This window comes from Leptopilina heterotoma, unplaced genomic scaffold, assembly GCF_015476425.1.
Source record: "Leptopilina heterotoma isolate Lh14 unplaced genomic scaffold, ASM1547642v1 Lhet_13, whole genome shotgun sequence".
Taxonomy (NCBI): Eukaryota; Metazoa; Arthropoda; class Insecta; order Hymenoptera; family Figitidae; genus Leptopilina; species Leptopilina heterotoma.
The window spans coordinates 1,387,044-1,402,453 of record NW_025110848.1 but is presented as its reverse complement, the minus strand read 5'-3'; the positions used below and the strand labels follow the sequence as shown (position 1 = coordinate 1,402,453).

Genomic DNA, 15,410 nt, shown 5'->3' with positions numbered 1-15,410 from the left:
GTAATTGAATTTCTGCAATCATTGTTATAATAATATTAAAACTATATATTCCAATTTATATTTTATTTTTATAAACAAAAATTTGAATTAAAAATTCTGAACTACTATTCTTTTTAAAATTGCTCATATCACTTAAAAAAGTAAGTAAGAAGTTATTGTTGCTAGTACATATATAGAGAGAGAAAGAAAGAGAGACAGAAAAAAATAAAAAAAGAAAGATAGAAAGAAAGAAAGTGATAGTGAAAGAGGGAGAGAGCAGAGAGAGAAACAGAGAGAGAGAAAAGATTTAGAGAAAAGATTTAGAGAAAAGAAAATGTTTAGCGAAAGAAGAAAATGGTGTAAAAGAAAAGAATAGCTAGTTAGCGAAGGGAGTTTTGTTGAAAGGTGAGGAAATGGGTCGTTGCATATTTCTTCGACGCCACTGCGGCCTTATCCAAAGCTCTTAAAAAGCGACATTCTTATTATCTTGCTGTCTTTTTTTCTCCCTCATATCTATTCGCTATCCGTGAATTTTCACATGCGTGTTTTTTGCGTAATTACTACATTGTATCAAGTTCCTTAATTAGAGTAAAAAAAAAGAAGTTTATTTAGAAGAGAGTGGATTATAAAACAAAAAATCGTCATTTGACACAGTTTTAGATTTTAGATTTCAATTATTTTTAATACAATTTTAAATAAATTCCTCGAAAAATGTAATTATTTTCAAAATTTTTTTTGCAAGAATTCAATTACATTTCACAAATAATGAAATTCTTCTCTGAAATTTAAATATTTTCAAAATCTACTATTTTGAAAAAAATTCTTAAATGAATTTAATTATTTAAAAAAATGTAATAAAATGCGTTGCAAGAATTTAATTATTTTCATAAATAATCCAATTTTTTACAGGATTTCAATTATTTAAATAAAAAATTAATAAAAATTCGTTGCAAAAATTCAACTATTTTCATAATTAATAAAACTCTTCACAGAATTTCAATTATTTTAAAAAAGTGTAATAAAAATTCTTTACAAGAATTCAATTATTCTTCTTAATAATAAAATTCTTCACAGGATTTCAATTATTTTTGATACAATTTTAAGTGAATTCTTCGAAAAATGTAATTATCTTCAAAAATATTCAAAATTCAATTATTTTTGAAAATCCATGCTATAATGCTTTTAATATTTAATTATTATGTAAAATTTTAATTGAAATTAATTTTTAAATCAATTTTTATTTGAAAATTCAACGAGAATTCAATTATTTAAATACAAATAAAATGTAAATAAATAATTTATTGAATAAATAAATGTTTTTCAAAATTGAACCCTTATCAAGAATTTTATTAACAAATTTTTAAATAATTGAATTTTTTCGACGAATTTCAAATTAAAATTTTCAAGAATAATTACTTTTTTCGAGGAATTCGATTCAAAATTAAATTAAAAATAATTGAAATTCTATGATGATGTTTCTTATTCATGAAAATAATTGAATCTCGTTAAAAAATTTTATTATTTATGAAAAATAATTAAATGTCTGCATGGAATTTTATTAAAATTTTTTTTAAATAATTGAATTCTTTTGGGAAATTTTATTAAAACAGTAGATATTGAAAATTATCTAATACATCCCTGGAAAAGTTAAAATATTTTTAAAATAAAAAATTTGTAGAATTTTCATGGAAACTCCACGAAAATTCCATGAAGAAGTTCCATGGAATTTCCAGGGGGTACTTGCATGGAATTTTTCGTCGTAGCGACTTTATTTCTAATTTTAAGCAGTAAATGTCAGTTATAGACTGACTGAAGTCAGTTTTTAAATCAGTAATAAATTTTAATTCTAGTCAGGCAAAAGTTTCTATATTTATTAAATTTTATTTTTTTTCAGTAGTAAAATTAAGTTTCTGTCAGACTAAAACTTTTGTTCTAAATTTTTATAATGCTCATGACAGAAAATTTTCTTTATTCATTAAAATTTTACTTTTTAGTAGTAAAATTTAGTTTTAGTCAGCCTGAACTTTTCATTATTCTTTGAATTCAATTTTCAGTATAGCGAAGCTCATTTTTAATCATAGAAAAATAGAAAATTCTTATTATTTTTTGAAAATAGTATTCAGTAGTAAGAGTCAGCTATAGTCAGACTCATATCCTTTTTTAATCAGTAGGTAGTAAATTTTAATTCTAATCAGACAAAATTTCTTTTATTCATTAAATTTTATTTTTCTTATCAGTAGTAAAATTGAGTTTTTGTCAAACTAAAATTTTTGTCACTCTGTTAATATTTATAAATATTAGCTACATAAAAAAAAAAGTTTTTTAAAAATACGTATCGAGTACTTCTGTAATTACACTAATATTTCTGTTCCCATATTTTTTTTCTCTTGTAAAATATCAAATTTAACGAACAGTGGAGTAAATTTTTTTCATGTTTTGTTACAGAAGAATTTTATTTTATTTTTTTGTTCTAGTAAGTGTAGTTTTTTCTAAATTGCTTGTTAGTGTTTTTATGGTGAGAATTTTTATAATGACACGTTCTTTTGAGAGAAATCCGTTTTAATTTGTAAGCAACCATTATAAAGTTTCATGATACGATTAGAAAGCTGAGAGGGGCTACTGAAACGAAACACGCGCGGGGAGGGGGGAGCGTAGAGTCTCTCTGTGTATATAGAACTCACTCGAACTCAAGTTGGATTAGCTCGCCACTAGTAGAAGCTGTCGAGTCACGACAGCGTACTTTTTTACCTCCCCCTCAACTATAGTTAGAGAATACGACTGATGGAAGCTTTTCCTTTATCCTTTTCTCTTTTTTTCTTCTTCTTTTCTCTCTAACAAATGACTATCGTCTTAAAGAGAAAGACACGCTTGTTCTCATTAACTTTTCTAAGCTCTCTTTAGATAAAATATTGCTCCACGATACACAATTCCTCCTTTTTCCTCCTCATTACTTATTATTGATTTTCAGATCAAATTTATTTCTTACTGATATCCTAGTGAACTTTCTTTATTTACTGATTCATTGATAACATTTTTTTCTCTATTCACTTAATCTCTAATTAAAGTTTGTTATATAAATAAAGTTTTTATCATATATTTTTTATTGGCCAACAAATTTTCATGAAACAAAATTTTTAGATAGAAGCTTGATAAAAAAAATACCTCCAAATTTTTTTTTCGTTAATTATTATAAGAATGTGACTTTATAAATTTTATCATAAATTCTTCAAATATTGAATACAAATTTTAATATAAAGCAGAAAATATTTTCGATGAAATTGAGAAAAAAAAATTGTAGATGAGAGAATTCTTTTTTTTTCTTTTTTGAGGTATATTTTTTTCTATACTAAATTATTGAACTTGTGTAAAATGTTTTTCGACCGGAAGTAATGCGAATTGACGCATGAATCATGGGCGAAGTGGAGGAGAGCGGTTTTGGTCAGCCAACCGCTTAGTCAGTAGGTCACTTTAGTTAAGCGAATCTATTATTTTAAGTTGGGTGATTACTTTGTAATTTATATCCTTCTCAACTCAAAGAAGATTAGCGATAAATTAAAAATAAGTTTACGTTTGATAATAAAACTAATTAACTAATATTCGTAAAAAATTTATTTCTCAATTTTCACAGAGTATTGAAAAATTTTTACGAACTGAAGAAATTCGTGGAATTTTTCGAAGTAAAAAAAAAAGATTACTACATTTTTATTTCTTTTTTATATTTTTATCATTTTATTGTTAATTTTATTTTATTATTATATTTTATTCTATTATATTCATTACTTTTTCTTTAATTTTTATTTCAATTTTTATATTTTCTAACATGAGGAATGAGTGATTTATATTTTATTGTATATATTTACTTTTTTAGAAACAATAATAAATTTATTGTAATTTTTTTTTTTAAGTATAAGTGTTGGAAAATATCCTTTCGTATAAATATTAAACTGAATAAAATTTTTAGTCTTTTTCTCCTTAAATCAATACTTGAGCTTTTCAGAATTTACTTATTTAAGAAAATACTACTACTTGTATGCATATACATAAAATAGTCTCTTTGTTGTCAGATATATATTGAGAGCCATCAAACAGCATAAGAAGCATTCATAAAAGGATTTTGCAAGATTTTACTTATTGAATTAAAGATATTCGTATTTTCTGTTTTTAGGGCAAAATTTCAATTTTCCATAATATATGAAACTTATTCATTTCTGATTTTCTGATCTAATTTGCAACTATTTAAAATTTTAATATTTATTAATTTTTACTATTTTTTAATAAAAATTTAGAAATTTTTATTAGAAAATAATTATTTATAATTATTAATTAATAATAAATAATATTATTGCAATTATTAATAGTTTAATAATAATTTTAGTTGCAATTAATATAATTATAATTAATAATAAATAATACCTAAAATTATTGTAATTAATAATAATAATTTTTTTTCAGTTGCCCCATTAACGATGAATATACGAAATAATAAACGAGGACAAGCGATTCGAGGCTCTCAGGTTTTGTTGGAGTGTTCTGTTGGTGCTGCGAGACCTGCTGCCAATGTCACCTGGTTCAATGGTACAACACCTGTCAAAAATGACAGCAAAAGATTGGACATGCTTGAAACAAAAATACTCGAAAGTGTGAGTAATTATTTTCCTTTATTTTCAATCTTGAAAAATTCATTAAAAAATATACAAGTATAAAAAATGATATTAAAGAATATTAAACCTAAATTTTTAAAAAGACAATAAAAGATTGTTTCAGAAGAAAAAAAACAAATAATATTGATAATAAATAAATAATATTCTGTTTTTATATTAGGGGCCATTCAAGTATTTATATTAATTTATATAATTTATTTTATAAAAAAAAAATATATTTCTTTCTGTATCTTCATTTTTTTTTATTGGATATTAAAACAGAATTTTCGAGAAATACGTATACTATATATATGGAGAAAACTAAAAGTTGAAAGTTTGTGTTTTCTCATCAATTTGTCATGTCCGAGTTGAACTGGAGTAAAATCTTTATAAATGGTCGAACTCACTTCAATACTTTTTCATTTTCTACTGAGGAAAGAAAACGCAACCTTTCACAGAGCATCTAATGATTTTCCCGTTACAATACCGGAGCTCAACTCTTTAAAGTTATAAAATCATTCATTACTCTTTTATATTTCTTTTTCTCTAATTTTTTTCATTTTCGCTAAATTGAGAATAAATATATAATATTAAAAATGACATTTATTCATACTATATGTATGTACATTTTTGAAAAATATATATTCTGACAGGTAATTTTATTCCCGTCTTTGTGAAATAATTAAAGAACTCGACAATGTTGATAAATTTGAAATACAGATAAGAAAGTAGAGAATTTTAAAAAATTTATAAATTTTATAAAACAGAAGTGAACATGGAATCTTGATTGATGAAAATTTATAAAATTGAACTTTTCAGAAAATGAATTGTGTATTTCGATTGACTATCACATTTGAATTTTTTAAAAATTTAACATGTTAACCGATTTCGCCCCAGAAGTTCGTTATTTCCATTACATTGTGAAATAATAAAATTAAACAATTTTTATCTTCGAAATTCATTGGAAAAAATAAAATAAGAGCGATGTGAAAAAAAATGTCTTTGTCAATATTTGTGTCTTTTAAAAATCATAATTTGTTTATAAAAATTGTTTTGAAATATTGTTAAATATAAGTTAGTAGTAGAATGTTATCAAAAATTTTTGTTTCACATAGAGTATATAGTCATTTGAAATGAGAAAAAATATGTCAGCAATTTGTTTTTCTGACTATTTAAAATTTTAGTTATTTTATCCGACAATTTTGAATTTTGAAAAAATAAAAATTTCTTATAATGTCTAAAAGAAAAGTTATAAACAATAATTTCTGAGTTAGTAGAAAAATTATCTCTCTAGGTGTAACGTTTTTTCTGAAAAAAAAATACTGAAAAATTAGGGAAAAAAAGGAAAAATATTATTAAATTTTTTATTTAGGTAAACGTTAATTTTATTCAAGAAATTGTATTTTCCATTTAGTAATTTACTCTCCACAATTATGCACTTTAATCAAATGTAAAATTAATACACCTGAAACGTTAGTTACTCCTTTTATGAATCGTGCTTCAAAATTCACCGCATCCCACAAAGTAGGACACATTTCCACAAATGCAGTAGCTCGAAGATACAAATCGAAATGCAAAAAACCTAATTACAAATATATGTTTGAAAAACGAAGTCAATTTAGCAGAAATTTTTTTTTTTTTAAACTAAACAACAAACTTCTTGTCTTGAAATATTTGAATACAATAATTATAAATAAAATACTGTCGCTTTGCAATAACATACAGGGAGAAATTTATTGAAGCGTTGATTTTCAATTAATCCGTGGAATTATTTATGAAAGCTCCTCCCCTCCCCTCTTTGTCCCTCTTTATCCCATTATATATTTTCGAACAGAATGGAAGGCAGAAAATTGGCTCAAGTGAATAACAATATTATTCACATAGTAATGGTATTTATAGTGAATCTGTATGTGTGTAGAGTAGACAAAACTGATAGTCACCAGATTATTATAACGAATCAGCATTGAGTGTGGTCGCTTTATCAAGCTTAGCTCACCACGATATTCCGATTATGGATTTGTATTCCTACTGTTTGCCTTTCATATTCCCCCAGAGCATAATTAGCTTTGTTTGCTAAGTGTCTGATTACCTGAAGGCTAACACACAACGATTTGACTACGCAATGCGAAACGAACTCGTCTGTTGCCGCAGAATTTACTTATTACTTGCTAATTACAAAGTGTATCAAATAGAACTAAATTTATCACGCCTCAGATATTATGACTTTGTCGACTATAATTATTATTTCGATAAAAATTCAACTTTTTTCACTAATTTTCGCCAATATTTCTCTTTTTCGATAGATAGAAAAAATAAAATGTACCGTAAACAGTCCCGACTTACGAGTTTTAAGTAACTTTGGAAAATTTTTTAAATTCTTGTTCGCCATATTGGATCCGACATTTTGAATTTTTAAAATATGACATTATATTCGGAATCAGCGATCTAAAAAACGACCAAGTGACGCATTTTAATCGAAATGCATCAAAATTTTTAATTTTCCCCCATATTGAATCCGCCATTTTGAATTTTTCAAATTTGAGTTGTTTTGCAAAAATTCTACTCTGTGGTGAACTTTGAGAATATATTGGAAACTTTAAATTGACCTTACATTAATTTTCTCACCTTAAAAAAACTTTTAAGAAACCTTAAAGAGTTAAAGGTCAAATAAAATTTTTTTGGAAATTAGTTAAATTTTTTTATATAAATACACAATAAATTGAAAAAAATCCATATAATCATAATTTTGAAAAATTTAAATTGTATTTTAAAGTGAAATTTGTTTTCTTTTTTGAATAATTCAATTATTCTTGATAAACTTTCTAAAAAGTATTGAAAAATCAAAAATAATTATCTATAATAATTCGAATGTTCTTTCATTCATTTACTTTTTCTGTCCCTCACACTCTGAAGTTGTCTTTTGTTTATACTTTTCTTTTTTGTTATCTTTAGATAGATTGTATATTACATTATTATGTTATAACTATTTTCATTTTATAATTAATTCAAAATTTTAATGACAAATAGAAATCATCAGAATTATTTTCACTTCTTTTCATTAAAAGACTAAAATTTTGTTAAATATTATATTTTATCAAATTGAAATTATGCAGATTTTTGTTCTTTACTTCTAAGCAAAATTAGAAAATTGTTAAACAACTGTGATTAAGAAATAGAAAATTTATTTATTTTGCATTATTTTTGTTTATGAATCACAATTTTTTTAAACAAAATTATTATTTTGTTTTAGAAAAAGAAGAAAAATATTTGCACAATTTCTATTTTTAATCTTATTTTTGGAAAAGGATTATCCACAGGAATTAAGACATTCAAAAATTTCAAATTCAAACCTTTTTTAAATTAAACAATTTAGAAAAGTATTGTTATAAAACATGAAGATATCCATTGCTCCGAGTCGAAGACTCGGAGTGATCGATATCTTTATGTTTTCTAATAATTAAAGATGACCGAGAGATAAAATATCATTATTTTATATTATTAGAGTATTGTTACTTAAATTAACTTTTTCAAAATTAATTTCATAATTTTAATTCAATTCTTATTTTCTAGAATTTTAAATTATGTTTTATGAAAATAATAATTGAATTTCTTAAAAAAAATTTAGTATTTATGAAAATATTTGAATTCCTGTGAAATTTTTATTATTTATGAAAATAATTAAATGTTTGCATATAATTTTATTAAAATTTCTTTTAAATAATTGAATTTTTTTTGGGAAATTTTATTAAAATAGTAGATATTGAAAATCATTGAAATTAGAAAAATGCATTTTATTTTTGAAAATAATTGAAATTAGGACAAGAATTTTTTTGACATTGATAAAAATAATTGAACTTTGGAAAAGAATTTTTTATTTATAAAGATAATTGGTATTTTTACTAGAATTTTTTTTCAAATTTTGAATATAGTTAAATTTTATAAGAAGAATGTTATTTTTTTTAAATAATTGAATTTCTGCAATTATTTATAATTTCTCCAAAATTGAATTTTTTTTAGTGTTTTCAGCAAAAATTTAAATTAGAAAATTTTTATATTCTATTATTTTTAAGATTGCTAATTTTATTTTAAAAAGGTAATAAGTATTGTTGCTAGTTGAGTTAGAAAATAAATTGGGTTTGAAAATTCAGGAGAATAATTGAATATTGACAGTGTCACATGTGGCAGAAAAATTCATAAATAATTAAATTTCAAACAGTTTATTTTTAAATTAAAATTGTTGAAAATTTGAATTTTTTTTTCACTAATTTTTTTTTAACTAAAATATTATCGTTTACAATTAAAAATAAAATTTATTTAATGCAAAATTATGGAAAATAAAATAATTTCCAAATTTTTCGTAAAAAAAATTAGTATTGCAAAAATTTATCATTTGAATCTGAATTCGTAAAAATTTAAACTAATTAGAAGAAAATAAGTGATAGGAAATTTACAAAAAATTAATTTTTTAATTTTACATAGAACAGTAAAAGTTTACTTTATGTCTTAGAATGTTAAATTGAATTTACATTTAAATAATGTTTAATAATAAAATATTTCTTTTATAAAATTATAAAGGGCTTTTTGAATTTCCATTAAAAATTCTAGAAAATATTTGGATTTTTTAAGAATTAGTTACTTTAGAAAGAATTAGCTAGTTTTTAGAAATAATTAAATTTTTATGATTTAAATTTTTATATTTCAACAAATTTTATTACTTTTTTTATTACTTTTTTTCAATAGTAACGACAGTTTTTGAGGAAAAATGTTAAAAAATATATCAAAAAAATATTTTTAAATAATTTAATTTTACAAAAACTTATAATTGAATTTGCCATTTAAATAAAGGAAATAGTTAGAAATTTTTCTTGTAACCAGGAAAATTTTAGAGAGACAAAAAATTAAATTTTTGTGAAAAATCTAAATAAAACGTCTTTTGCGACTATTTGTGTACTTCGAATTAAATTGAATTTAAATGATTAATAAAATATAATTGAATTGAAATGAATTTACTTATTTGAATTTAAATTTGATTTTTCATAGACTAATTGGATTGACTAAAACATCTTTTTTGTGCCTTGAAGTTAATTCGAGGTTTGTATTATACTAATTATTCCAGCGTGAATGAAAAAAAAATGGCAAAGAACAATTTAGCCATCGTCAAAAAAAAAAAAAAAAAATTCACGACCACATACAACTACGTTTCTGTGTATATATATATGAGTTGAATTGGATTTCCCTTTTTGTCATTTTAGAATGCTTCATGCTTTCTCTTTCTCTCAACAAAACTTTATTACCATATAGAATGAATTTTTTTCTTCTTTCATTTTTCCAGAGAAAGAAAATCGTTAGGGACATACGACAAGAAAACTTTGGCATTCCAAACTAACTACATTAATTTTTTTTTCTTTTGTTGCAAACGAAAAAAAAATTGTATAACAATCTCTATATACAGAGGATTATTAAAATCAGAAAATGTCTAAAGAATGTTGAGAAATAGAGAAGGAGAAAAAATTCTATAGAAATTATTATCTCTGTAAACAAAATTTTATATAATACTCACAGACAAAAATTCCATCTCGAAAATTAAAATACACAAAAATAAGTCAAAGGAAAAAAATTGTCACCGTCTTTTTCCAATTGTTTTACTTCTTTTATTCTTTTTCTATTTTTTTCTAATTTTTTTCTAATTAATTATTTTTATGCTTTTTTGTAATTAAATTCCTTTTATAATTATAATTTAAGGAGAAAATTTTTTAATTTAATTTTTCAATTTTTATTCGAAAGAAGTTATCAAATAGGTCGTTTCATTTCTTTTTAAAAACAATAGAGAAAGATCTTTCTAATCAATATTTATATGTATGTATATATGTACTTATTAAGATAAATGACTAATTCGGTTTAACGCACTATTCCCATTAGCTAATTAATTAAGTTTGGCAAATAAATCATCCAATGCAAAATATGATTCGAGAATTTACTTTATAAACACTTCCATTAGTTCCATTAGAGTTCCATCAGTAATTGAAACAGTAATTAGTGGCTGATTGGAGCGACACTTAATGTTAAAGCGACCTGAACGTTCAGAAACGAATAATTAAAATCAACTTGAGAAAGAAATATTTTTCCCGTGGATGGAAAACTTTAGAAAATCTACTTTTTATTTCTCCCTGACAAAGAAAAAAAAAAATTGAAAGTGAAAAAGAAGAAGAAAGAGAAGAAAAAAAGATAAAAAGAAGTTTTAAAATATTTCACGCGATATTAAATCCAGAACGTGTATATCTTTTACTGGAAAGTGATATTTGAAAATTTGATAAGAAATTTCTTTTTTGTTACTTTAGTTGAAGTTGGAAAAAAAAATTGAAAAATTATTTTCCATTTTTTGTTTTTCTTTCTAAATTAGGAATTTTTATTAGAAATATAAATTATTTCTATAGGTATATAAATAAATTTTTTAATCGTAATATTAATTTTATTAATTATTAATTACTGAAATGAATAAATACAGAATTTTTTTTTTATATTTGTTTTTCTATAGATTTATTTATTTAATGTATATACGGATTAATATAAATATTCTTTTTGAATGTAGGTATTTTTTTCTATACATAAGTCTTCTTTTTTGAGATCTCTGCTTTTAATAAATATGAAGTTTTTCTCTCAATATAAATATTTTTTCTTTATATAAATCTTCTTTTTTTAAATATAAATGTTTTTTCTAAACATAAATCTTCTTTCTAAACTAAATTTTTTTTCTAAATATAAATATTTTTGCTAAAAATAAATCTTCCTTTTAAATATAAATTTTCTTCCCAAGTGTTAAATTTTCAAAAAACAAATTTTCTTTTTAAATATAATTCTTTTTTTTGTAAATATAAATTTACTTTCTAAAAATAAATTTTCTTTGCAAAAATTATCTTTTAAAATATAAATTTTGTTTCGAAAATTATTTTCTCTTTTTTTCTTTCTTTCTTTCTTTCTTCTTCTTGTCAAAATAAAAAGGAGTTGAAATTTAAAAAGCAAATTTTTTTTTTATTAAAAAATTGAGTAATAATGGAAAATTTTTACCAAGAATCTCCTTGGTATATAATGTTGTGCAGTTATGATGTGAAATATTAGCACGTACAGAGAAAATGATGGAAAAGAAAGATAAAAGTGATAGTAAGCCTGAAAAAGGGACAAAAGAAATTTTTTTTTAAAGAAAAATCTGGCGAACGAAGGCACGCGCGCTTCACGAGCTTGTGCCAAAACTTTTATCTTTCGAAGACTTTAGCAATTTAAGAGGGGAATGGGGGAGGGGGAGTTTGAGGTTTTAAAGAAGGAAACATGCAGTTTACTGGCAAGGAAAAGCTAAAAATGTATTGTGCACCTAGACGATATAGGAAAAAAAAATTTTTAACTGAATAAGATACTAAATACTAAGAATAAATAAATACGAACAGAAATAATAATAAAAAATATAAATAAAAATAGACCACATTTGGAACCAATCAATAAAAGGACCATATTTGGAAAAAATTATATTGAGTAATTGTTATTGTTCTGGAGAAAATGTCTAAACTAAAAATACTAAAGTAATACAGCATTAAAATAACGATGATTGGAAGTAATTATACGAATAATTAGTTAAAAAATAATTTTATTATTAGCAATTGATATTAATAAATAAAGATACTTACGAGACTAATGATAAACATAAGAAGAGGTCATACAAAAATAACTTCAACTCTTTGGTGAACTTTAAAAATATCGGAAACCATTTCCAAAACACAGGAAACGAAATAATTAAACATTAAATTAAGGACACTTGGAAATAATTATAATTATATGAATGAATGAATTCATTAATTGTTAATTTAAAACTGGTCTATTATTAACAGTTCATAGTAATAAAATAATCCTCATTAAGGATAAAATATAAAGAAAAATTTACAATAAACACAAAAATATACAATCTTGATATTGAATAAATAGTTCATATTATTGATTTTAGTAGACTTTATACCTAAAAAAAATTTGTAACAAAATAAATGAAAAAAAAACGAAAAAATAAATAAATGGAAAAAATAGTTTACCATACAAAAAGAAATATTACGATTTTCCCGCAGATTCACGGAAAATCAAACTTATATCTTTGGTTTTCAACTTTTAAAGCCGCAGTGCACGTGTATACCACTGAACAGCAACTGACTAGACATTTGAAAGTTTTAAATTATTTTACAACACTTTTGTAAAGCGGTGAAACGAAGTTTAAAAAATTTTGTTTTCTCTCTCTAAACTTTTCTAATACTTAATTCTATGGAACTTAAAAAGTTTCAAGAGAGATTTTCGTAAAATTAAATTTTTTTCTGCGAAAATAAAGAAAGTTTTTTTTCACTTTTCCTTAAAAAAATTTATGCCTACAACCGCTTTTACTGTTGAATTTTTTTTTTTAAACACAAAAATAGTTTTTAAACATAGTTTAGAAAAAAAGCTTCACTGTAAAATTAAGCCAATATAAAGGAAAAATTTTCTAATATTTTGTTTAATTTTTATAATAATAACTTATGTATAATAATATAATATACCTACTAATAATAACTTAATTTCTTTTTAAATTAAAAAGTAATTAAGGCATTTTTGAGTTTTATAAATATTAATTTTTTTTATTTAAAATAAGGTCTTTGATATTTGAATAATTATTATTTACTCAATTTATGTCCAAATTTACTGAATAAAAATTTTAGTAAATAGTAAAGTATAATTTTAATTTTAAAATCGAAATTTTCTTAATATTTGGTTAAGTGAGCTTAAATTTTAAATCTAAAATAATAAAAGAGTTTTTTTTTTTAATTGAATTATAAAAGTATTTATGTAGAATAATAATTATTTACTAAAATATTAAAATTTACTGAATAACAATTTTAATAATTTTGTGTTTTTATGTATTTTTACACAAATTTAAACAAGAAATCAAAACTTTGGTCTGACTAAAATTTATTTATACTGCTGATAAAGTAAAAATTTAATAAAATACAGTAGTAAAAATGTTTTTTAATAAGACAATTTCCAATATTTTATAAATTTTCGGAATTTGAATGAAAATCTTTTTAACACTTATTTAATACGAAAATTCAAAACATGTGTCTGACTAAAATTGATTTGTACTACTGAAAAATAAAAATTCATTAACTTTAGTAAAAAAATACGTAAAGTAATAATAATTTTTTACTAAAATCTAATAAATAAAGTAGTAAAATGTTTTTCTACTGCTATTTTTTCTAATAGTTTTACGATTTTACTTTATTTTAACTAATGAATTATTACAAACACTTTTTTTATAATTATTTATTAGTAAAATTTAACTAACAAACCAGTAGAATCTTTTGTCCAATTCTGACTATGTTTCCCTATAAATATATTTTCCATTACTATTTTTTATTAGAATTTAAATTAATTCAGAAACAAAAAGTATAAAATAATTGTATAATAATTTAAAATAATTTATAATAATTTAAAATAATTTATAATAATTTAAAATAATTTATAATAATTTATAATAATTTAATTTATAATAATTGTAAATTATAAATTTACAAATGAAATAATTTTATAATTTACAATTATTATAAATTAAATTATTATAAATTATTATAAATTATTTTAAATTATTATAAATTATTATACAATTATTTATATTTTATTATTAAACGGATATCATTTTTATAAATTAATAATTTTTTTCAACACTTGAGATAATTTTTAATTTTTTAAGTGCTCAAAATTTTTAATCTAAAGTCATAAGAGTGTAATTTACAAAGAACAATTATTATGTAAATTGGAGTAAAATGAGTATATATTTTATAATGAGCTTCGAGGGTAAATTAGACATAAATATATGTAAATTAGACTGCGCTGATATTTATACGATTATTTCTTGCGAGATAATGTGAGTGTGAGTGAGAGAGAAAGAGGAGGAAGAAGAATAAGTGAGATTGTAAGTTTAGTGTAAAAGAGATCATCCGGAATTGCAGGTCATGTTACACATTCTTATCTGTGATCATTTGCTTTTGTTTACAGCCTGACGGAACGGCGGAAACGAAGAGTTACTTTATTTTTACAGTAACAGAATACGATAGTGGAATTCCATTTAGTTGCCAGGCTGAGAATTCGGTCATGCAAAAAGAAGGAACAAAACCTTTGAAAGAAACAACAACAATCGAAGTCTTATGTGAGTAATTTTCATTTCTAAACATGTCTACATTTATACATATATCATCTTTTATCATTTTCATGAATGGATCATTGTCTCCTTATTTCTCATTTAATATCATCCATCTAATTACTTGCTCTATTTTAAATTATTTTTTTTTATTATACATTCTAAAATTAACATTCAATGCCCTTTTGAGTAATCTTAATGGATAAAATTTTCGCATACTATAGATTTTTATATACGATAGTAATAATATTATTTAACATTTTAATCTACATTTTTATTATTTAAATTAAATTATTTTGTATATTATTTAAAATATCGATTACATATTTAAAAATATTTAAAAATAAGAAAATATCAATAAAATGAAAAAAAAAAAATAAAAAAAAATTATTTCAAAATTATTTCCCTCGAATAAACAGGAAATCTATTTTTTTTTCTTATTCAATATATAGAAATCATTCTTTTTCAAAAAATCAAAACAAATGTTTCTGAAAACAAAAGGTTCGTTAATAAAATAACATTTATTTGAAATTAAAAGGAATAAATATTTCTTGAATACAAGAAAATATGAGAAAATGGAATATGTAGGGTAA

General features: G+C 22.3%; 1 protein-coding gene across 9 annotated transcripts in view; it reads left to right on the top strand.

Annotated features, from left to right (window-relative positions):
- The window catches only part of LOC122512886 (hemicentin-1), a 349,783-nt gene that overhangs the window by 244,385 nt on the left and 89,988 nt on the right, over positions 1 to 15,410 (top strand). For all 9 annotated transcript variants that reach the window (XM_043629017.1, XM_043629012.1, XM_043629010.1 and 6 more), the window contains exons 6-7: positions 4,432 to 4,619; positions 14,676 to 14,826. In XM_043629017.1, coding sequence (XP_043484952.1) covers positions 4,432 to 4,619; positions 14,676 to 14,826 — 339 coding nt within the window. The remainder of the gene's footprint in view (positions 1 to 4,431; positions 4,620 to 14,675; positions 14,827 to 15,410) is intronic.